Source organism: Protomyctophum bolini (genome assembly GCF_963924005.1).
Source record: "Protomyctophum bolini genome assembly, chromosome: 4".
Lineage (NCBI taxonomy): Eukaryota > Metazoa > Chordata > Actinopteri > Myctophiformes > Myctophidae > Protomyctophum > Protomyctophum bolini.
The window spans coordinates 15,405,471-15,430,369 of NC_137865.1; the positions used below are offsets into that span (position 1 = coordinate 15,405,471).

The following is a 24,899-nucleotide window of genomic DNA, read 5'->3' on the forward strand; positions in this document are numbered from 1 at the left end:
GCTCCATTGTAGTAGTTGGGGGTTGCAGGAGTCCTGCAGGATCCATCCAAGAGTGTTGGTGAACATGTCTGTAAGAATCAAGAAAAGATGCGCAAAACACTACAACTTTTCATGGCCAAAAGCAGCACTGTCCAGACCAGAGCATACCTCCACCAGGCTGAGTCGTGTAAAAATCAGGGGATCTCAACCTGGGGGTCGTAACCCCTTGAGGGGTCTCCAAATCATTTTGGGGGTCCCCAGATTATATATATATTTTATTGCAACTGGAAATTAAGAGTTACATAGTACACATAGTAAATGCATGAACTTAAACTTTCCTTAATGATTCAATCTGGTTTCAGTATTTATGATTGTAAAACAAATGTATTTTCTCTATTATTAAGGTTATTGTAGTGGTCAATTTGTATTGGGGGTGGGGAGGGAGGCGGGGCGAGGAGATGGCCAAAGTATTTCCGGGGGTCCCTAGCCAAAAACACTGAGAACCCAACCCCTGGTCTAATTGGGCTGTTTAAGTCAAGTCAATTAAATTCAAAGGAGCTTTATTGGCATGAGAAAACAAACAAGAAAAAATCAAGAAGAACAGATCTATGTCACAATGCGTCGTTAACAAGACTTGTTATATAAAGGGTATAATAAAGCTTTTTGAAACAAAATAGCAGCAATCTTTTGCAGTCACCTTTGGGACAGTTAGCAGCATCTTTTTCTAAACTATTTAAATAGAATACAAAAAAGCCTCAGATTTAAAATGCGTTTAACCCATTTTGACCTGAGATCAGATTCTACTGTTTTTCTTCTAAATCCTGACAGTTTTCTGAAAAAGATGTTTCTATGTCAGTCGTTCTTCGATTTAAAAAGAATAGCAGGCAAGCTCGTAGCGTGCCACTCGATGGCGCTCTATGAGCTTGTAGATCTGCTATTTTTCAATAGCTAAAGATGCTAACACCAAAAGGGGTTCCTGCCCAAAATGTATTTAAAGTGCAATAGATCTGGAGGTCTGCTCGGTACAATGCGGGAAAGAAACTATGGTAAGGCATTATAAAGTTGACATGCTTTATTAATTTTAATCTCTTGGACATGATTCACCCATGTCCAAGAAATCAGAATCGGAATAGCTATTTTCCCAAATCAGATTGGAAAGACATTCTGATTCTACAGATTGTGCTGTCCAAGTAGTTGATATGAATAACATTTTTTTAAAGTGTACAATACATTGATGTTGAGCTGCACAGGACATAATCCAGACTACAGACAGTACAACTAGTTGTACCTGACAAATGGTTTGTATCATTTGCACGCACCCCACATCAAATCCCCTTAACACCTGGGTGCATGTAGTATACTGTATATTAGAATAATATACCTACAGCCCCATGTCTGCAATTGTTTGAAAATAATAAGCAAAGAGAAGCACAATGGAAAGAAACGAGTTAGGGAGACATGACACACTAGGGTGGGGTGGGGTTTGTAAATGTCTTTACAACACTGGACAGGCACCAGGACCACACAACACACAAAGACACATTCAATATTAGGGGAAATGGTTTAATTTGGAGACAGAGGCAAAGAAACACACCACACATGAACAAACATTGACCAAATAAACATTGAGTCTTTCTTCTACACACTCCGCTATGGGAAAACAGAAAACTCTACACAGGTAAAAGCAAAGCCCAAAGAAAAAAAGTTAACTTCTACCAAACTAAGACAATTTATTATCCACACAAGTTGTCTAAATCCTGATGACCACAGAACCATGTGGACAGCACAATACTAACATGAAACTTACCACGATTTAGAGGATCCCAATCCCCACCCCCACAAAGGAAACTGAGTAAGTGATCAAGAAACACTTAAGAGACCCAAGTAAATCAAATCAAGCATATTTTAGACAAAAACTAATGACCAAAATTGCTTGACACCACCAAGAGGCCAAACTCGAGACCCAGTCAAGGCCAGGCCACATTGAGAGGCCAGACAATTGTTTTCCAATATAGATTTCTTTCTTTAATTTCCAATATAAAAAGCTCCACTGGTACAAAATACATATGAACAACCAGTTGTAGAAATTGGAAAGCCTGTGTTTCGTCATGTATTTTTTTTAAATCCCACCCAGTTCAAAAAGTTGAACAGAAAACTAGCGTATGTTTACAGATCACATCAAGATGTACCCACTTTGGCTTTTCTCAAGACAACACAAACATCAATCAAATGAATTGTAGAACATGAATTAATTCATAACTATTATCAGACAAGAAAATCATACAGGGCAAGATTATTTTTTTTCCTTTTTTTTTTGACCAAGACAATATCTATAGATGCAAAGCTACCACAGTCAAGATAGCACTTTAAAAGTAGGAAAGAACACAAGAAAGTGATCAGAAAGTGTCTAAGATTGAAGTGTTGGTGTGATGGAAGCCCCTGAAGGGAGTCTCAACCGCCTATGCTGACCAGTGTGTACTTTACATTGTGCTTTTACATTTACCATAACACTTTACTATACACCAGAGACCAGACACAGCTACAATAGAGTCTGTAGTCAGTAGAGTGTAAATCAACTACACGCGGGACACAACACATGTCGGACCAACGCATGTGATTTGTGCAAGCCGGACTTTGTGTGTCGGATAAGTGTGTACACCCCGACTAATATCACTGCGTATATATTAGTCTGGATCTTCGGTTTGGAAGATTTATTTCCAACGGGCGGAAATAAACAGATTCCAACGTCACAGCAAAAAAGTCTCACTATGAATAGTGGGCTGATTGGTCACCCACAACTCTGGGGTGAGCAAAATTGAATTCAAACTGAGGACCAATAAATGCCAAGGGATTTTTTCCCCCCTGTGGTAGAAGTTCTTTGAAATGGATATTCCTATATTTAAATAACTTTAGACAAATGATCAATTGCTTGCTTTGTCTGTGGTTTGTATCATAAAGTGTTATGGTACTTCCAAGTGGTTTGTATCATAAAGTGTTATGGTACTTCCAATATTTCCCACTCACTGATTAACCATTAAAACGGTCTTGGGGAGTTTAATGTAGCTCTATATAAACTTGACTAATTCGTTCAAATCCAGTATATTACAACACATATTTAGCAATAACTGAACACACAAGTGGGGGACAGAGCATTCATGACACTGGAATAAATATACAAAAAGGCCAACTGCAGCAATCTCTAACCAAGGCCTAATATGTGTAGGCAGTTTCTAGACGTATATGGCACTTTGAATATTGTATTGCATTTGGATATAAAAACACTGAAAAAAGCACATGCCCATATTAAAAGTGAATTAGTGGTACCATGGTAATTTGGGATATACAATCACCTATACAACAGTACACGAAAGTGACCATTCCCCATAATTGTGCTTAACTCTGGCATTGCTCTAACCAAGGAAAACTATACAACACCCTTGAGTGCCATTTGCAATTTGGTACCGTTTTGGAATTTTAAGTGGAGAAAAAAAAATCCAAACCATGAAACTATCAGATGAGAACTGTGCATCTTGTGTCTTAAATCCCTTGTGTGATAGAACACACAAAAATACCCTGAGTAGACAACTTTTTAGCGCCATCAGGTACGCAGTTTTTGGGAACCCTTTTTTTTTAGGGGAGAGAGGAGGGGAGTAATGTAATATAGTTAGTTATCAGGGTTATATCACCTTACAGAATAGCAGGCAGCGAGTTCCACCCCCATAAAGACAGTGTAAACCTTTTGTTGAAAAATGGAATGCATTTGTAAACCAACACCGTTTTGGTGGATTCGATAGTACAGGCTTAACATGTACTGTGCCAGGTGTATGCCCAATACATACCACTACTAAGTCAAACTATAAACTTATCCAGCAAAGAAAAAGTTGTTATGTATGTATGCATGTCTATGTACTTGGTGTATATGTATTTATACAGTATACATATGAAATGTATAGACCCAGATTGTGTCCCAAGTGATCTCTTCTTCAGGGGCTCCCACATTTGGTGTCAAAAAAGAAAAAAGAAGTTAAGTCTCTGTGCGAGGAAAATTCAATACTATCACAAGAAAAATAATAGTTCAGAACTTAACCGAGTTTGACACATGGGCACTTACAACATTGTAATTAATTATCTTCAATATGTGGCATCCATACTAAACCAAAGTGAAACATCCATTAATCAAGTTAACAAGAAATTCACCAAAATTTAACAAGACGTACCATAAGAATTAACACCAAATTGATTTTTTTTCTTAAAGGAAGAAAAAAAAAAAAAGCCTATATATACTCAAGATGTGATGCTTCAAAACAAAACGACATTTCTTTCCAGAAGTTAAAATCACAACTAACGCAGAGAGCAAGAATGCATTTATTTGACTAGAAATTACACTTAAAGGCTGTGTTGATCAAGCAAACTTATTTTAGTCCTCTTTAAAAATGTGATAGGCTTAAGACCCCTCCCCTTCCCCTCAACATAGATGACATTACAACATAATCTACAAAAAACCCAAAGTTTGCCTGGGTTTCTGTTAGTTAAACCTCTATAGATTCAATGGTATAAAATATAGGTAATCTAAGTGTGCATTTTAAACCACAGATTGTCTATTTGTGAATCAGTTCTACAAAAGTTGACTCATGTAGGTAGTCATTTCTCTAGACAGAGCAAATGTACCTTTTATTGTGCCGTCAATATTTTCAAAAAGGAAAAAATAGGTAAATACACTTAATATTTTCATAATGACCAAAAAAAACAACAAGGAAACAAAAACAAAACAGAATACACTTTTTCTTTTAATTTTTTTTTTCTTTTCTTTTTTATAACAGCCTTGGTGAAAAACTTTACACTGCCCGCAAAATGTAGAAACCATTACAGATCACTGAGGGGTTTTCTGGTCAGACTTTTAAAAGTGTTGGAAAGTGGTCTGTTTGTAGTATTTATTTTCGAAGCCAACATATTGCTAATGGCACCAAATAGCACAGCTGTGTGCCAATCCCTGTATTCAACTTTCAAGTGAACTTTTTACTGAGAGAGGTAAAAAGCAAGCAACATAAAAAAACGAGCAAACTTAAAAATAAAAAAGAAATCCCACAGGCTTTAAAAATATTTTTGCTTTAAAAAAAAAAGGGAAAAAAAGTCTCAAATTAATTGAGCGTAGGTAAGTTTTCACATTGATTGGCTTGACCTCCCTCCATCACATTTTTTATACAGGAAACCAAGACAAAGGAATATGCATGCAGAAATCAGGTTGAGCTAAGGTCAAGGGTCAGTGGATGGCCAGATATTGGTCAGGCGAGCTTAGAGAGACATCACAGACAATGGTGGGATGATGAGGCCAGGAGTTTGGCTTGGCTTTCAACACCATGAAGACATGCTAGGCTAATGATGAGCAAACAGGCATGGAGATTTGTTCTAAAAGGAAGAAAAACACAGAAGAAAGGGGGAGAGAGAAAATAGAGGAGAGAGAGAGGGAGAGAGAGAGAGAGAGAGAGAGAGAGAGAGAGAGAGAGAGAGAGGGAGAGAGAGTTAGGGCCACAGCACAAGAACCTTTCAAACATGAGGCAAGACCAACAAAAACAATGCCAATCACCACATAAGGACAGTGGTGATGCTTCACCCACATACACACAAAACAATACAAAGATTTAAGGAAGTGACACCACCAGATGTATGGTAGAGACTCTCCAGCATGCATGAATAGTATACTTGGCACCTAAAACAAGATCCATCTGGGACCAGTCCCTTGTGAGACTTGATGGATGGAATGATTGGAAGAAGACATTACTCGAGAAGCAGAGAAAGAGGTAGCCTAGCTTCAGATGGCTTAGGGGAGGGAGAAGATAAAGTTGGTAGTAAAGATTGAGGGTAGAGTGCAAAAGATTCACATATTAAGGATGACAAACAAATGATCAAGACAGACTAAGGCCAAAACAACAAGGACTGAAGCTCTGGTTTTGGACACCAATTGGACTGGCTTCAATCAAGTAAAATATATAGAAAAACAGATCCTTAGTCAACCTGTATAGCATGACTGGAAGGCAATGAAATGGTATGGAAAATAAAACTGATGCTCTCCCCTCAACACATTACACAAAACCTCCCATCAAACACTGGCTCCAGTGATAGTCATAAATAATTATAAATTAAAACATTTAACATGAACCAAATTACATGTTGAAACTGAAAAAATGGGCTTACAGTTAAAAAAAAAAGAAAAAAAAAAGTGGAAGGAACATCTTGTTTTTTCCTTAAAGAACAGATCAAGAGTATCCCTCCAGTGGTAGGTGTGGGCTCAGATAAGACCCTGTATGCCCCCCCCCCACCCTCCCCCCAGGGAGTCTCTAACCTTGGCTGGAGGGCGAACTTACCCTAGCAGGGCTAACATGAGAGCTGGGGAGGGGGAAGAGGCCCTGAGGCCAGGATCAGTAGGGCTTGCTGTCATTCTTGGAGCGTTTGAGTTGCACTTTGAGCCTCTTCATGCCGATCTGGAAGCCGTTCATGGCCTGGATGGCAGCCTGCGCCGACACTGGATTGTCATAGCTGACAAACCCTGTGGGACAGAGAGGGACAGAAGAGGGGTAAAGATGTGTCCCTGGCCAGATTGTACCGTGTACATAAATCATGACGGTGACGCGATTTGGCTTGCTTAAGCTCCTCGGATCTCGGCTGTTCTGCTGGGAGCCCCTTTAAATCGAATTAAGAGCCGGTACAAACAAAAGGACATATTGATCTTGAAATTCTATTAAGGGAGTAAAACATTGTTTTCTTTTCTTTTTTTTTAAAGGTGGAGGACCAATTAACTACTTAAACTTAAAGGGATATTTCACTTTCAAAAAAAACTTTTGGTAATTTCATCGTCTACTCAGGCACCCAGACAGTTTTGAAGTTGCTTCAGTCAGTATTAGATATTTGATATTCATTTTAGCTGCCCTGCCCCCTCCCTATACAAACCCATTATAACTTAAAACCCCATTTTAACCATGAGAGATTCATCGAAAACACCAGACCTATTTTCTGTTGACTGATAATGTACTTCTAATACGTGAGGGGGGCCGTGGTTTGTCATTTACTGTTTTCATTTATTTTTAATAATTATTTTTGATTTTGTGAGGAGGAGCTGCAGCTGAAGGGCATTACTACAAATTAATGAAAACAGTAAATGACAATCCACGGCCCCCTCACGTATTAGAACAACAATATCAGTCAACAGAAGTCACGTGAAAGTGAAATATCCCTTTAACTAGTTGATGGGAATCCCCTAGACCTCTGTTTAATACTACATTCTGAGTCTAGTATTTCCCAAAGCAGTGTCACATTTGTACTTAAAAGCAGTCTGGGCACCTAGGCTGGTAATCCTGTCTGACAGCATGTGTCAGGTTTGTATCTAGATGACTGTTGCTGTGTGTCAACTGTCAACCACCCCATCTCTATCCCCTTTTCCTGTCAATCTACTGTAAATCTATCAATAAAGGCAGAAAAGGCCCACAAATATTGTAGGAAATATGTATGACTGTAAGCAATGCATCTACAAATTGTACAATGAGCAATGTGATTGTGATGTCCATATCAAATAAATAAACAAATAAATGGGACTGCAATGAATTAAATTGTAGTACCGTACTTTGAAATTAATTAGATTGGACAAGAGCTTCTGTTAAGCTAATAATGTAGGCTACTTAAGTTCAGCCATGTACCATGTCAATATCCACATAACATACCAAAGCACTTGCTCAAATTGGTCTGTTTATCGATGAAGACTTTGGCAGAGACCACACTTCCAAAAGGCATGAACATCTGCAGGACGTCCTGGTCCCCAAATTCCTGGGGGAGGTGGTAGATGAACAGATTTGCCCCTTCTGGCCCTGCAATAATAAAGAAGATGGATACATGAGTTAAATGAATACAAATTAAAATTATCATACAAAGTATACAATCCCAAAAGGTTAATCATACAAGTGTTTTGGATAGACAATAAAAATGAATACAGATTTTTAAGTTGTATGGCTTGTGTGTATGAATGTGCGGCTGACCTTCTTTCTGGCTGCCAGCAGCAGCCTGCTGCAGCAGAGTCTGACTGTAGAGGTTGGGCAGGGCGGAGGCTGTGTACTGCTGCATCCCTGAGTAGGCCTGGGTCAGGGCGTCCATGGAGCTGGCTCCTGAACCGTTGGCCATCGAACCAAGTCCATTCATGCCCATACCTGCCGAAGAAAAGAAACCAGAAGAAAATGGATCCATTACTGTAATGGATAGTAACTAAGCAAGACATGTTAAAATGTCTATTTAAGCAATTATCAAATGCCATGCAAAGCATAGTTTTGTTAAAAAAAAGAGGGGAGTTATGTTTATTTGTAGTAGTTAGTATTGTTAACAGCAATGTTTGGTAGAAGCTACTTTTTTTTCTCGTTTTAACGCTAGCAGCTACTGACGAGATCCTTTACCACTGAGACTGTTGAGGTTGTTGAGGCCCATAGACGTCCCTGTGAGACCCTGCAGGCTGCCCAGAGATGCAAGGGTATTCATGGCAGAACCCGCACTGGACATCGTACCAGCTGATGGGGACAGCACAGTACAGGTTACCACAGGGCATGTTCCCAACTCTCTGTAGTATTCCAAAATTTGGCGCTTTACCATGAACAAGATTGAAGTCATTTTCAGCCAGTGACGCCATCGTATTGTATTATGACGTATACATTTGGCTTTAAAGTTATGACTGGATGACATAGCAACAGTCAGACGAGGCAGAGACCAATCTGTCTCTTAATGAAGAGGGGTCATTACCGCAGCAGCCAATATGCTGAACTCAGACAGAGGGAGCCAATGTGTATTTACGGGAATTGGATCTCTCGTCAAAAAATCTTTATGAGGGTGATTAACTCCCATAAAATAAATGAGGGATGGCCAAGGGCCGTTAGGCAGCAGACACCTATAGGAGGGTTGGAGTGTGTTTGGGACTGAGTGTAATGAAAATGTGAGAGGTAAATGCAGCTTTGAACAGTTCAGAGAGAGCAGTATTTAGGTCTTAATTTGTTTTATTTGCACATGCTTATTATGATACAAAGCAGAGAAAAGAAAATTAAGTGGGTAGCACAAACCGGGAGAATGTTACCACAGTAGTAGTGAGGGAACAACAAGAAATAAATGAGCACAGACAATAAAAGTAAAGGCATGAATGATTAAAAATGTCTGCTTTCCACTGTGGGTCACCAATAATACAATAAAATGTATAGCTCTATAAGGTGCTTTGGGTAAAAGTGCCTGCTAAATTACATAATAAACACTTAAATTACCTGAACTAGTCAGAGCTCCCAGGCCATTGGCAGACATTTGGTTGGAGGTACCAGAGGTCTGAGCTGCAGCCATGGTAGCAGCTATCGTGGCCAGGTTCTGCAGCTGCATAGTGTTCACACCTGAGGGGGAAGGAATGAGAGGTCAGCCCACAATATCTGTATATAATATATGTCAAAATAGGTGAAGATTTTCAACATTTTCAAAAATAGAGAAAGCTTTTGCGATGCAACCCTGTGAGCTTAATAGATTGCCTTTTTTCACAGGACACGATCATAGTATACAATATTTTCACAGGACACGATCATAGTATACAATATTTTCACAGGACACGATCATAGTATACAATATTTTCTTAATGTTAATTGTGACCGAAGGTCGCAGTTAAATCTTGCATTTCCCGTCATCGTGTCGGGCACCAGTGTGTCGGGCATGGTGCCCAGGTCTCGTGACATCATGTGACATCATCTGGGATGGAGATATGGAGACCATGCGGTCATAGTAAATGCGACCTGCTGTCACAGTTAAGCCGATATATGGAGATCAATATTGACCAGCAACTCTACATTTGATCTCAAACCCTTAGATCTCCATATATGGATATATGTCAGAACCTGTTCTGACATTCCATATGTCCTTCCCCATCCATCCTTCCTCTTCGATGTCTCCCTTTTGACTTGTATACTCGTCCATTCAAATTTCAAACTCTAGACAGGCCTGCCCTAAAGTTATTAGTGCAGCTGTGCCCGGCAGCCGGCGAAAACTAGAGTTCTCAACAGGCCCGGAAATTAAGGCCCGGCCCTACCTGGGCCCTCATCAAACCCTGTACACTCAAGAGCAGTGTTGTTTTTGGCAGGCATTAGTTTGAGTCAGTCTTCGTCTTTTTGACAAAATGCTTATTCGTTTGTCACTTTTAGTCATTTGGACAAAATGCTTCATTAGTTTTAGTCACATTTTAGTAATTTCCATCCTTGATAGTTTTAGTCGACGGAAACTCGAAAGGGTTTTAGTCAGTTTAGTAGACGAAAACTGAAAAGGTCTGTCCGTATTAGAATCATATCTTAAATTATATATTTTATGATGACTGAACAGTAGACCATTATCATAAAGTATTCAGTTTGAAGATTCAAATTATAGAAAACAACAATACAACTAGCCTATTCATCATTTATTAGCACTGCCAGGGCTTAGAATGTGTCACACAGAAGAAAAAAAGTTTAGGTTACAATACAACATTTAATCTCTGCATAAGAATTTAATTAGAGTTCCTAGAGTCATGGAGAATTTGTTTAGGACTTGTCACTTTTGAGGAAATTACTTTTAAAGAGAAAAGTAACCGAGGGAGTGTGTGCGTGCGTGCATGCATGCACACACACGGACAGGATGCAGCCGTAGTAGTTCTGATATTTTTGCAAGCACAATTGGCGGAACATTTCCATGCATTCTGAAACTTTGTTAGTCAAATCACTAAAATGTTCGTCTAGTCTCATCAACGAAAACTCACACATGTCTTCGTCATATTTTAGCTGTTTAGCTCGTCAGCGTCAGTCTGGTCCTGAATCTTTTGTGTTTATTCCGTAAACATCAGATATTCGTCCTCAAAAAAGGGCCGTTGACATCGTCATTTAAGTTATCGTCATGCCTGAGGAAAACACTGCTCAAGAGAATGTCCCCGGTACCACCCTTAGATCTCCATATACTGTATGGAGCTGACCTGTTCCATATGTTGATCTGACTCCCCCATGCCAAAGCGCCAGCGCTCACCCAGCTCACCCAGCAGTCTGCCGTCAACGAAGCGGATGCGTGCACGCAAAACCTTGCCCTAAAAGGGCGAGGTCGCTTCTCGCCCTCAGGTGTCTTACTGGTCATAGTAAAGTATAAAATAGGCCTTAAGTGCTTAGGCAGTGATATGTTTGAACAACTTACAATAAATTCAATACTTTGTGTGCATTTATTTCAAACTCCATTACGTATAAGCTTAGGTAAATTGCCTCAATTCAGCATTCTGAACATGCCTTTTGCTAAATGTCAGTAATGTGATAAAATCTTGTTGATGCATTGAGTGATTTGTTCTAAAGATACCAAAAAGACCTAGAACAATAACTAAAGGTGCACGATATAATCTGCACTGATTTTTAATTGGCCGATATTTGCCTATTTATGCCGTATCGGTATCAATCCGATCTCAAAATAACTGATTATTTTCACTGATATTGTTGACGCAATAACATGACCGTCAATAGCTTTGTACTCAGAGCGGCCAGCCTGCCTGTCTCATTAAGAGCATCAGCTGTTAGTCGTTACTGGAGTGGAGTGCAACCGTAACGGCTGCATTGAACATGATAGCCTGTCGGCTCTGTATTTAACCACAGATTGAGCACAGAATTACCTCTCAGCTCTTAATGTTTCGGTTTTTAATGTCTGTCCTGGAATGTTCTGTTCTTCTGTAGTGTAGAAAGCCGTTACCTAGAGCTAGCTGTTGTTTCCGTGCATACTGGCTTTGTTTCAGCCTCTCCCTCTCCTGCTAAACTCACTCTTGAATGTAAGACGGTGATAAACTGTATGTATTATGGTAAGCTTAGTTTGTATATCGCACACAAAAAAAAACAATAAGCTAAAAAAATTAATTAAATAGAAAATCAACAATGAGCTTAACAAAACACTTTTGTCTCTCTAATGTGAAGTTTGTGAACCCCTGTGCAAAAAATGTACAGTTGAGAAGGGGTCAGTCACTTTTTAAAGTTTGTATTTTATTTTGCACTCAAGCTGCTTATTTTTAAGTAAAAGATAAAAATTGATATTTTTCTACATTTAATTTGTATACTCATCTCGTTCAGTAGCCATTCAGTAGTGCAAATAGTATATTTATTGATTGAAAACTTTTTAAAATATTCTTTTTTTGAATACTTTGGGGCCAAGCACCTATAAGTTTCCATTGTGGTTTCCATTGTGGTCCTTTGTATAATAATCTGTATCGGCAGATATAAATAAAAAAGAATTACCCACCTCCTAGCCTCTGCATGCCACTGAAACCAGACTGGTTGCTGAAACCAGATTGGTTGCTAGAAGATGTAGCCTGTTGGAGCAACTGTAAAGGCAAGAAAGACAGACAGTCAACACCGTGTTCAGGGATCAGAGAGAAAAGGGCACTTGGAGGAGTGAGCATTTTTCACTTACCGCCAGGTACTGTGGAGTGAGAGACCCCAAGCCTGCCAGGTTTCCCCAGGTGGAGGCACTGTTGAGCTGCTGCATCTGCTGTGCTAGCTGCTGCTGCAGTCGCCTCTGTTCCTTATCCCTCTGTGTGTCTGCAAATTTCGCCACCATGGGGGAGGTGCAACCCTGTGCCAGGGATGAGGGAAGGAGGCATGGGAGAATAGTTTAGGTTAGGCCCGCTCAATAGAAATAAATTTCTGCTTTACTCTCATTATTAGCCAATTACGATACAAGAATGCATTAATTTTAGAGGTAATTTTTTTTTTTAATAAATAGAGGTATCATCCTAAGCCTTATGATTAAGTTATGTTTTAACGTTTGTATTACATTCCTATCCAAGCAAACACATACAGGACAACTGCCATGCATCGCCAAGCCACATCACATTCCAAAAGAGGAGCATGGGACAATGCTGCGGACAATGCTACAGAACTTTTTACGCATTGGGAGGATCTGAATCCAGTCCACATACACACACACAGGCAGACAGGAGATGGAGACATGACTTTAAACAGACAATTAAACAAAGACATGTCAAATCAGCAAACATAAAGAAAGACATTTGTAAGGAAAAATACAACAAATTGCACCATAACTCACAAACACATTGATCAGACAAACTCACGGACGGACGAACATGCGGTGTAGTCTCTTGTGAGTTGAGTGCTAGACAGGGGGGACAGACTTGACAGGGAAAATGGCTTTTGCAACACTAGCACCTCCCATGGCATCAGGGAACTAACGGTACAGGGACAGGAAAGGTGCCAGCACCGCTGGGGCCCCTTTTAATCTAGGAAGCTTCATGTTATGTTTGGTTGGGCTCCTAATTAGACTTGGTCCAATGCTTCACTGGGGAGCCTCTGACCCGCTAGCAGTCAAGTTACTCGTGCTCTACTTGCTGAAAGACTCTACCGAATAACTTGAGGACGCGGACCCAGTTTCAGGAGGAATCAAATAGGACAGTTGTTGCTGTCTCGGGTAATGTCTTTGTTAACCTATATTCAATGGGAGCAGTCTCTTTTCCCTGTGGTCCTAAATATGGATTTAATATGGGAGGCTAAGATGGCAAAGCCCAGAGGTGTTTTCTGTGAATCAATACACAGCTCAAAATAAGGAATGAAGGCAATTCTTGCCCCGTCTTGTTAGCACTGAATTCACTGCTATGCAATGGGCAATTTCTCTAGTTTTGTACACTCATCGTCCATAAACAATGTGATTTTATAATTATCAAGTAGCTTTGGAAATGAGTCATGCTCTATGAGAATGAATGTCTTCTGTGTTGAGTGTCATCTTTCCAACATAGGGGGGCAGCAGCATGTTCAGGAGAAGAGGGGGAGGGGGTGAGAAGTAGGTGCTAAGGGGTACAGTACCTCCATAGTCTGAGAGTGATGCATGGTTTTCATTGCATTCTGTGCCATTGCCCTGGTAGCAAAAGTGACAAACGCACAGCCTGTAGGGGAGGGGGGAACAATAGGAGAGGGGAAGGGAGGGAGGGACAAGAAGAAACAAAAACAAGACAAAAAGGTTTGGACAACTCGTTATGAACCCCAAAAAACAACACATTGTACAAAGAATGGCAACTCCCAAGCACACAAACCGCCCTCACAGGTTAGCACATGAAGAAAGAACACAAAGAATAACAGTAACAACAGTCACATGAGTACAGTAACAGTGATCGACGAATAAAAACACCAACCCAGAAAGAGAGCTTTGTACATATGGTGACACGATGAGACAATAAATGTGATTATGTACACATGAAACACACACACACACACACACACACACACACACACACACACACACACACACACACAAATACACACCGAACGGCTTCAGATGACAGCAGATTAAGTATATAGATACTTATTTAACATATTAATGTCAAAGGGTGTCTGATAAACTTCAAATTACAGCTTCATCACATGGTCATTAACCAGAATAGGGGCTCATTATTGAAGCTGTAACGGTCTCTCTGGAGGAGGATTATCATATTGTTTGTGTGCACATCCAAAACGAGCTCGCAGCACTCTCTTTCATGGCGTCTTATGCGGCACAGTTAGCTAGCTCATGGGATGCTGCAGCAGGCTAATTCCAGGTTTTGTGGAGTGTGATGGAGGGGGGCAGAAAATGAGGAGCTGCCAGCTGAGCCCACGGAACACCAGCAACCAGGGGTTGCCAAGGTGACGGCTCATTGTTCGGGGCATCAAGTGCCGCGGCCCTCGCCCCAGTACCGCTGGAGGTAAAGCACAGTGGACTATGAGAGTGGAATGGTAAAGTGGTGGGTGCCAGGCGAGGAGAATAGCACTCCAATAGAAAATGGGTGATGGGTGGGACGGAAGCAGGGCGAGGAATAAAAAAGGGGAATGAAGGCAGGCCCTGTATTATTAAAGCTGCTATAAGCAATGTGAATTTTAATGACTTTAAAATGTCATTAAAATCTTGACATATTATTGGCTATAGCAGCTTTAATGAAATGTGCGACTGGCGTGCTACGCAGATGGCGGTGCTGGTCAGGTGCTCTGATCACCCCGGCAACGTTTAAGGGAGCACGTACCTCTGCTCAGTCCATCTGGTCCCCGTAGGATTCGGCACTCCTCGATCTGTCCGAAAGATCCGAACATCATTCGGACCTCATTCTCGCCATATTTCTTCGACACCATTCCGATGAAGAGTTTTCTGTCTTCCACGGCTGGAAGAAAGGCATGAGTGACACGTTTATAGTGCAATATGAAAATGCTAACTATAGGATGCTAAACAAATTTGTAACCACTCGTCACAATGTCACATGTTCTACTTAGAAAATGCCAGATTGTTGTACATGCCATTCCCTTTGGTATAGTGGAGTGGAAACTGGCTAGATGGACAACCATTTGAACACATTGAGTGCCACCTGGTGGACAAAAGTGGTGGTGCTTGGGTGCCACCGGATCAGAATCTGTTTTAGCACACGTCCAGTTTTGGATTCCATCTTGGATGCTAAATTATTAGCGTTAATGCCAGCAAGCTAAAATAGGCCAATCCTTGCTCTAGAAAACTCTAATGATCCAATCGCGATCACCGGATAATCACAAATAACCTCCAAACAAACATCGGTGATTTGTTCAAAATCATGGACAGCACAGTAGTTTCCGAGAAAAGAGTGTGCAAAGGCCGCGGCTAATACAGAAGCTATGGAAAAACGGAAACCGTGCAGGGCCCTAGCAACCGTGCATACCATGGAGCGGTTCCAAAAATGAAACAAATTAAGGCTTTCTTATAGCGATATCAAACACCTTAAGACGAGCCTGCTCGTCATGAGCGCCCTGCGTAATGAATTTATAGGACGAGTACACCCGTACTTAGGATCGGCTAGTGCCATTCCTTGATTCCGATTGGATGATTTCCGTTTAGTAGACATGATTAAGAGACTAATCGACTCCTTAGATCAGTTTATATCAATTACAAGTGCGTTGTTTGCTTATAAAGTGATCCAGCATATCTGTAGCTGAACAGCGAAGGGGATCGCATATTTTCCTTACAAGGCCCGGCCATGCAGGGCCTCCAAGCACCTCCCGTGTGGGACAGCAAGAGACCAAGGGGCATCGATCGGGTCTTGTAAAGAAAACAAGCGCTCCCCATTCCTGCAAACCATCTGTGCTGAAACGCTACGTAGCTAGGCTAGCAGTTCAGAGTATTAGCTAAATCCAGAATCTTTTTCTATTGAACATCCTAGATACAATGAGATTGACCTAACCGTTACGTTCTATTTCATTTCAACATGTGTTTGTTTGGGAAATGTTCAAGTCTAACACAGCCGTCTTGACTGGCTAAGTAAACAAACACTCGTCTCTGAGACGGGAACTACTTTCTTGTAGAAGTTGTGTGTGTAGTGAATTATTAAGAACCGTTTTAATTGGGACGTATCTAATCTATTATTTTCATGTTGCCATGTGTAAGCGTTTTAGAAAAGCAATAAGCCATGCGAGGTCTCAGTTTACCTCCATTGTATAATGGAGGAGAATATTGGAGACACTTAGTGCCTTGCGTCTACCTATGCCAGATCAGCCATTACAAAATACTGCAACCTCGTGGCTTATTGAGTAGGAGTAATGATTGAGTAGCATCCTTTTAAGGAGAGAGAGAGAGAGAGAGAGAGAGAGAGAGAGAGAGAGAGAGAGAGAGAGAGAGAGAGATTTTCTTTAAGTGATTGAGTACAAGGTACAACATAGTTCTTGACAGTTCAAAACCATACACATAGTCAAACAAACAAAAATCAATCGAGGGATTGGTTTCTCAATACATTACACATAGGTTTTAGCAGAGACATCGATCGTAACTACTCCCACCCAAAGTTTAATCATTTTTCCATCACACCATCCTCATACATGCATTTGTGCTCAGACTCTCTCCCACACTCATACACCTACACACACCCACAGTAGCTACCATAAACGTAGAACGAGGGCAACCCCCCCCATCTAAACTTACCTGTCACACACACACACACACACACACACACACCGGGTGACACTGCAGCTCCAATCCACCTACAGCGCCTCAAAAATTGAACTCAACAGTTCATTAAATAGTTTTTTTACTGTCCTCTGTTCTCTCAATACTCAAATAATATTTCATAGGTGATTTCCAATTTTGAAGGGAAGGTGCTTCTTTATATTTATCCAGTTTTGCAACAGTTTTTTATATACTAAAGATGAAAAAAAGAATGTTCCTACCTGTTGGATGTCTTTCCTCTATATTTTGAAAAAAGACAAATCATAGGTGTTGTAAACAAAACTGTGCATTTACAATTTATATGTACAAAGAAATATTCTTATTCTCCTAAGTCTAACTTTCTCACAATACCAGAATACATGTATGTATGTGTGCAACATTTTAAACATCTGTCAGAGTTCATGAAATCAAATTTAATATGCTTATTTCTAAGACTAATCAAGTATAAACTGATGACAATAATGTATTACACCAGATTTATTAGCGGTCATGTGCGCTGTAAATATCCCTTCCATTGAGTTTAGCATTATTCCATTCATTATACATGTTCTGAATGAATTGTTCATTATCCTCAGCATTGATATGGATATTATATACAACACCTATAAGTGGTCTCTTTTTATCCCCTCCTTTTCATTTTATCATGTCGCATGATTTAGTTGTTCATCCACTTCCTTTCCCTCAAGTCTCTAGTCTATGACAAATGACTGCTATATCATCCACTTACTCTCTAGGTTAGATCCTCTGTCTGTACCTGCTCTCCTCTGTTCCCTCCCAAAGCCCTTAATCCCATCTACACATCTACACACCATACAGAAATTGTGTACTGCAGGCTGCACATTCCCTAACCTTAGTGTTGCTCGGGCTGACATATCTTGTTTCGAATAGTGACTCATCACAACAGCATTATCTCCCTTTGAAAAGACACCCTTTTCGTCGCAAAATTTAATCTCGCTGAGGAAGTTCACATTGGACATTAGCCCAAGCCCCCAGCACCCACCCACCCACCTCCACTCTGACACACATTGGCTGGGTGTCACAATACATCTCCAATGATGTCACTCACCAGTTGTTTTCTCGCTGTCGGCAGGTTTCATCTGGATGGGATGATGCATCTGGTGGACAAGGCATAGGAATGGTCAATTAAAAAAGAATTCAATCAATGAGTGCAATATAAATCAAAAGTGTCTAGTACCTCTAATCTAGAACAAAAGCCAAATCAAATATGTCAAATCTTGAGTAAAAATAAACTTTAGATTTTTACTTTATCGGAATCGGCAGATATGATCCTGCAGATAATCGGAGATCGGATATTGGTCATAATTTCAACCCTACTTTTCTTTTTTCCCCAAACGGTGTGCAAAATCTGTTATAACTCTTAATTCTTTGTGTGCCGCTAGGTGGTAGCATTAGTGTAGTTAACCTGCGGAAGTGCCTGCGTTCACTTTAAGAGGACCATTTTCATCCCCCTGCTGTAGCCCCCTGCACACTCAGGCAGGGGTCGGCAATAGGCGGAATATTCACATATTGTCATCTAAAATATGGGGCCAGAGCCCCCTATGTGTCGTCCGTCAAATTGTAGACTGACAGACTGTTCCTGACTCCTCAAATCTCGCGAGAGTTTGTTGCTGGGATAAAGAAAGGTCGATAACAAAGTAGTAGCCATTTTAGTATGAATATCTTGTAAATATTGTAATTTTCCTCTTGGTCTATAATCAAGGCTCCCCTTCCCATTGACTTTAAAAATAGCAAATCTACAAGCTCGCATCACAGAAATATTTGAAATTATATATTTGAGGGGCCCCTCCTATATACAGCTTTTGTCCCCACAAAATGTCCACAACACAAACATTAAATGCTATTGACAATGAAGGGAAAGTTTATGTCATCTTGCCACGTCTCATATTTGCCATCGACAATGAAAGGAGAAATTAGGTCAAATGTTCTGCAAATATGACGTAAATTTGTGGCAACAGGCATTCTGATTGGCCAGTACGACATGATGCATGATGACGTACGATGATAAAAGCTCCCCTCACATCACATGGGTATGATTTTTTATATAGATATATTTAGTTTAAGTCTGTGGTTTTCACAGAACCCCAAGGCATATCTGGAATTCTCTTGGGAACCACTGGGTCAATAATATCATGTCCGTCAGTGCTGGCTAGTCCAGACACTACACAGTGCAATCAACACTCAGGATTTTACAGTACCAACATCACCACAGATGCAGAGCTCTTTTATCTTAACCCATTCAGACCTGAGGACGATTCTACAAATGTCTTCTAAATCATGACAGTTTTCAGAATCTTTTCATATCTGTTTCTATGTCAGTGGTTCTCAAACTATTTCATGTCAAGCATGTAAACGGCCACCGACACCCATCTGAAAATATGTTGTTCCAGACTCCCCAGAAGCAAAGATGAGAGTTAAAAACGTTCTCTGTAAAAGTATGTAGTCAAAGATTTGCGACACATTTTCACGATTTTTCAAAAATAGCAGATCTACAAGCTTGGTGTTGCGCTATGACCTTGTAGATCTGCTATTTTTCAATAGCTAAAGCATAACACCAAAAGGGGTTCCCGTCCAAAATGCGTTAAAAGCATTGTGTTGCGCCCTTCCCACCACCGTTAGACACACAGCTCCACATTTCTAGCATCTCCCCCCTGAACGTTTATCCTCTCCTCATACTATCCCTGCTCATTTTTAAGCCACCTTTGACAGAGGCCGTCTACTGGTGGATGCCGGTGAATTAAATCCTAGAGTATCCAATTTCACATCTTTCTGTAGTGTAGGCTAGGCTTGTGACTGCATTTATCGATTAGCCCTACTCCTGTCAACATCCCTCATGCACATGCGATCCCTTGAACAGAAATCGTTTGCACACAAGCTGCCTTCATCGCGCTTCTAATATTATTACGCAGATACTCACTGTTGGGACTGGGAGTTTGTTGGCAGTGCACAATGTCCTTACACACCGGGGGATCATTAAATCACGCTAAACAGTATACATTTTTGACAGTTGTTTGTGTGAATGCATCCATCCATTGTGAATTTTATGCACAATAAAGCGACAAGGTTTGGAGTAAGATATCCGCAAATAGAGGCAACAACTATATAAATAGATTTTATGATAAATTACTCGCTACAGATTTAGGCTTCATTTATTCGTCATATTGACTGCACTTGATGTGATTGACTGTCACATCAAGTCAAATCCGATTCAAATCCGATTTCTTTCTCAAATCCGATCTTTTGGCCCATCAATTCACACTACCGTTTGGCAAGTGACCAGATCCAATCTGTCAACTTCAGACTCATTTTAACAACTCAACCCAAAGCCGCCCTGTGTCGACATATCTGCCATTGAGCCATTCTCTACCATTCTGCGAGAAATGTCCTCATAAAAGGCCTTGTTTCTGTACATTTCGAGAAGTTTAGTTTGTTTAGATTCAAGCTGCTATAAGCAATAATTTTAGACAGCCAGCAATGGGTAGAACGCTCCTAAACTAATGTAGTCTCTCTCTGTGACACATCTAGGGGCCGCCAATCTGCATTCAAAGATGTTCCTAGAAGCTTGGTCGGGGAAAAAAACCTGGTCGCAATGACTAACCAATCAGGAAGTAGACAGGCATCGACCATCGACCAATGACAAAGTTTCTAGGAAGATATTTGAATGCCGATTTCAGCCCTAGATATATCAGAGACTAACATTTTGGGAGCATTCTACCCATGGCCGGCTGTCTGACTACAAACCAAAAAAAGTCATTAAATTATTTTTATTTTATTAGTTATTGGCTCCTGGGTCTTTAGCCATTCCTGTGTTTCACACTTGCTGCCATGAAACCTGAATTTCCCCCTGGAGATCATTAAATGTTTATATCTTATAAAGGGAGACAAGGATAATTTTATTTCACCCCATCTAAACCCACCCCACAACCAGACAGAAGAAGGCGGGGCAAATATGCGCTATAGCCCGGAAAACCACAACATCTTCCAGCCTAAAGATTTATTCTCCCTGATTGCATACATGGAACTGAATCTACAACACCAGCTTTTGCATCAGCTGTGCTCACCAGCCGTGGGAGAAAAAAAAGAATACATGACAGAAAGCAAAAGGAGAAATATATCTAAGCGCTATGAAGTGAAGAGGCTTGGGAGACAGTTAGGAAATGTGGGTTTCTGGGTCTTTTGATTCACCTTCCTTTTTTCCCCCCGTGTTTTTGACAAAGACTAAGAGAAAAAGACAGATGGCGTGCTCGGTATGGGTACTTTTGAGCATCACTGGCCAAGGAGAGAGAGGGAGGGACGAGAGAAACACCAACGAGGAGTGAGAGGGAGCGACAGAGACAAGCTTTTCCACTGACGTGCAGGCCGAACCCACTCAACTGCAGTCAATGCCAGTAACAGCATGACTAGGGACCGGGGGGGCATCAAGCTAGACTTTATTTGAAATGCCTGGCTGATTGATGCTGCTCCAGTGAGAAGTAGTTCTGTATGTGCAGCCCGCTACACTCATTTACCAACCTGGTTGAACATGTTGGTACATGATGCTGGTACCTCATTGACATTTGACAGTGGCTCTTTTTCCAATAGACTTGGATATTGATTTAATTGAGAGTTGGGGTTGTTCGGTATTCATTTAACTGATTGGGAGTAGAGTAATTTTCAATCAGCAACAGGCAGGACAGACTTGTAGAGGTTTAACAAGCAATTGCACCTATTCCAGTCGACTGGGCTTTAACCCATTCTGGACGGGAACGGGAACCCCTTTTGGTAAGCATTATGTTATACTTTAGCTATTGAAAAATAGCAGATCTACAAGCTTACGAGCTTGTATGTCTGCTATTTTTGAAAAATCTTAAAAATGCGGCACAACATTTTCAATATATATTCTTTCAGTGCGAACGTTTTTTTTATTTTGACGTCAGGCCTAAATATCTCCATGTCTCAGGTTAAGAAATTGAGGCCTCAATGCTCTTTTTTGCCATACTCCAGTCTCCATTGTTAGCTGACCTAAATTCTCATTCCGTTAACAGGGAATAAAAATGTAGTTGTGCATATATGATTCATAAGGACAGGCATTCAGAATTTGTTCCCATTTTGTGGCATCAGAATCTTGAGCAGCTGTAACCTGCATTTTGGCCAACACACCGACATCGGTTTGTGTTAGGTATACTGGCTCATCACTGTCCTTGTGCTGAGCCTCAAGTTAAGCCTAATTTACTGTAGCGCTGCTGGCCGAAAACAAATTTCAGTTTGAAAAAAAAAAAAAAAAAAGCGGACAGTGGCTCACTGAAAGTAGAGTTAATTTTTGGCCAGTAAACAGCTGAGCCTGCAGTGGATGTGAGGGGGACTCAAGCCGCTCATGCAGTGCTTACTCACCCCAGTTAAGGTCTTTATGTTGTGCAGGGCATTCTGGGCGTCCAGTGCAGCTTTTCTTGTATAAAATGTTACAAAACAGCATCCTGCAGACAGACAAAGAAACATTGACAAACAGGGGAGAAGGAAAAACAGCATTGAAATAAAATTGCATATCTTCAATATGATTAGAAATGAATAGTCAAAGTTAACACTGCTCAAGATGAGAAAGAAAATGAGAAGAATGTAAATGGCTAAAAGCATGTTGCTTGTCGTCACATGATAGGAGCATGTGACACGATATTCTTAGCACCAACTGTTAGACGGCTGTGTGCAACACATGCAGGAAGCCTGCAGAGAGCGTAGGGGAAGATAACGAGACGGGCGAGGGTTTGCGGTGACCAGAAGCTTAGATGGCTGTCCATGGGACTACTGAGGCGTGCTGGACAGGTCAGCATGGCACGGGAAAGTCAGGGCACAGGATCCACACAGAGTGAGAGTTGCTACCATTACATAATAAAAATGTCCGTCTCTCTTCCCTTCGTTCACCCCCATACTCCAATAGCTCTCACTCCCTCTCCCTACTCTCAAGCACACACACGCGCACAGAACATGGAAGTAGTACAATGAGATATAGGAGACAAGCGGGTGGGAGCGATGGGGGAAGGAGGGGGAGGGAGATTGGGGTGCACAGGGAGAAGGGAAAAAAAAGCAGCCTCTCATCCTTCCGTCCCAGCAGACCGCCAGTGGCGTTCCAGCCTGTCAGTTTTCACTGGGCTGAGGGGGAAGTAGAGCACTGCAGCGTCTCTGACCTACATAGTGTGTATTATGCTGTTGTACTGGAGCTTGCAGGCCGTGGGGGGGGGCACTCTAATATGCATCGAGCTCTTCTCTCCGAGCCAGCTGAGCTCTGCGCTCTTTCCCTGTGACTTAGTCCTGCCTCTGCTTTTTGCGTGAGCTAAATAAACCATTCCAGAGAGGCACAATGGTTATTAGATGCTTTTTTTTCATAGCCTGCAGTGGATGTGACCTAAAACGTAAAAACAACACGCAAATCACATGGCTCCGCAATAGATTTGCGGCAAAACAAACCCACCGAAATGGAACAGGGATTAGTGAATCCAACGGATGAGTCAAACAAAAGCAAGATGGATGATATAAGAGGGTGTGGAGGGGGTATTATCGGGTGTACAAACAACGTGTCAGCCAGGGGCGCTGCCCTGACTCCTCAGCGGTCCCAGTGGGGGCATGGCTACTGGTCAATGGCCTATGCCATGGCAGGGAGAAGGAAAGCAGTGGCTAAAGGGAAAAGCAAGCCCTGCTCAAACAAAATTCACCTCACATGGGCCAGGGTGAGCCAAAAAGGCTGCTGTGATCAGGCCAGATTATCTATTAGAATACATTAACATGGCATTAACATGTCAATGGACCATCACAGCTGACACTCCGCCTAGGAACAGGGGAGGGCTCTCTACTAAGAAGAGCAGACTTTGAACCATTCAGCCTCCGAATGAACTGCACAATGCCGGCAGTATATACCACCTAATCAGCATCCAAGATAATTCAGATGGTCTACCTTTCAAAGCACACATGCAGCCCTTTTCCCCTGGTGATGTTAAATTAGTGCAAGACCTTCACATGTAGGAAGCACCAGAATGCCAGTCCTGTTGCTTAAAACAGGACTAGGTTATGTTATCAGAGTACAGAGGTATGACACGCATTGCTGCATACTTGACCAAATCCCAGTGACAAATTTCATGCCTGCACCTCAAAGATTAGGCTTGCTTGGCTCTGTTTTTTTTTAAACTTCTTCCAGCCCTGTGCACTGGAGATAGACACTAAGTCCTTAACTTCAAAGAGGGTTTCACATCAAAAAACCCAGAGTGGATTATTGCTTGAAATGCCGTAGTGAGGCATTCAACCATCGAGGGAATTGAAATTTGGGAGACGCCGTAAAATGTGGCTGTACCATATCAGTAGGGCTTGTATTGCTTTTTATTCACCAGTAGATAGTTCCATGAGGCTGGTCACTTTCAGCAATACCATTTGCAGAATCTAGGGCTTCCAGTTCACCATCTCCTCTAATTGCAACCTGAACCAAATTGCTCGACTTGAGCACTCATTCCAAGGTGAGTGCATTGATGGATGACTCATTGAAAAATTGCACCACAGCTCTCCTTTCTGCAGCACTGTTTTTAAAACCAGTATGGGACCAGTATGTAAAAATAAAAACACATTTCAAGAATGGGTAATGGAAAACATTTTGTAACCCTGAAATTCAACAGATAATTGAATCATCTCAGTGGTAGGTAAGGCCAAAGACAGCCATACAAAAGTATTCTAATGCCTTTCCTGGGTGTTATTCTGAAGTGTGACCATGGGTGATGGAGTATACGTGATAGCTCCTCCTCCTACACCTGTACCATGGGGGGGAAATAACACCAGGTGCCAGCCAAATACTGGTTAAAATACCAGTGTAGCTTGTAAATTACACTACCAGCTATTTAGAAGAGTAGCAACCATGCTTTGTAAGTAATGACAAAGGAGGGGGAAAAAAGAAATAGTCAGTC

At 41.2% G+C, this 24,899-nt stretch overlaps 1 protein-coding gene across 4 annotated transcripts in view; it reads right to left on the reverse strand.

Moving 5' to 3' along the window:
- Positions 1 to 1,521: 1,521 nt before the first annotated feature.
- LOC308314888 (CUGBP Elav-like family member 2) overlaps positions 1,522 to 24,899 on the reverse strand; it is a 32,372-nt gene continuing 8,994 nt past the window's right edge. Inside the window, exons 3-15 of one of the 4 annotated variants that reach the window (XM_080762662.1) lie at positions 22,354 to 22,436; positions 18,032 to 18,080; positions 17,187 to 17,204; positions 15,029 to 15,163; positions 13,842 to 13,921; positions 12,436 to 12,597; positions 12,265 to 12,346; positions 9,261 to 9,380; positions 8,412 to 8,522; positions 8,004 to 8,171; positions 7,692 to 7,835; positions 6,342 to 6,523; positions 1,522 to 5,352 (exon numbers count right to left, since the gene is read on the reverse strand). In XM_080762662.1, the coding sequence (XP_080618788.1) occupies positions 6,396 to 6,523; positions 7,692 to 7,835; positions 8,004 to 8,171; positions 8,412 to 8,522; positions 9,261 to 9,380; positions 12,265 to 12,346; positions 12,436 to 12,597; positions 13,842 to 13,921; positions 15,029 to 15,163; positions 17,187 to 17,204; positions 18,032 to 18,080; positions 22,354 to 22,436 (1,280 nt within the window). In that variant the 3' untranslated portion in view covers positions 1,522 to 5,352; positions 6,342 to 6,395. Of the gene's footprint in view, positions 5,386 to 6,341; positions 6,524 to 7,691; positions 7,836 to 8,003; positions 8,172 to 8,411; positions 8,523 to 9,260; positions 9,381 to 12,264; positions 12,347 to 12,435; positions 12,598 to 13,841; positions 13,922 to 15,028; positions 15,164 to 17,186; positions 17,205 to 18,031; positions 18,081 to 22,353; positions 22,437 to 24,899 lie in introns of all 4 variants that reach the window. The other 3 variants (XM_080762661.1, XM_080762663.1, XM_080762664.1) reach the window with 3 other exon arrangements.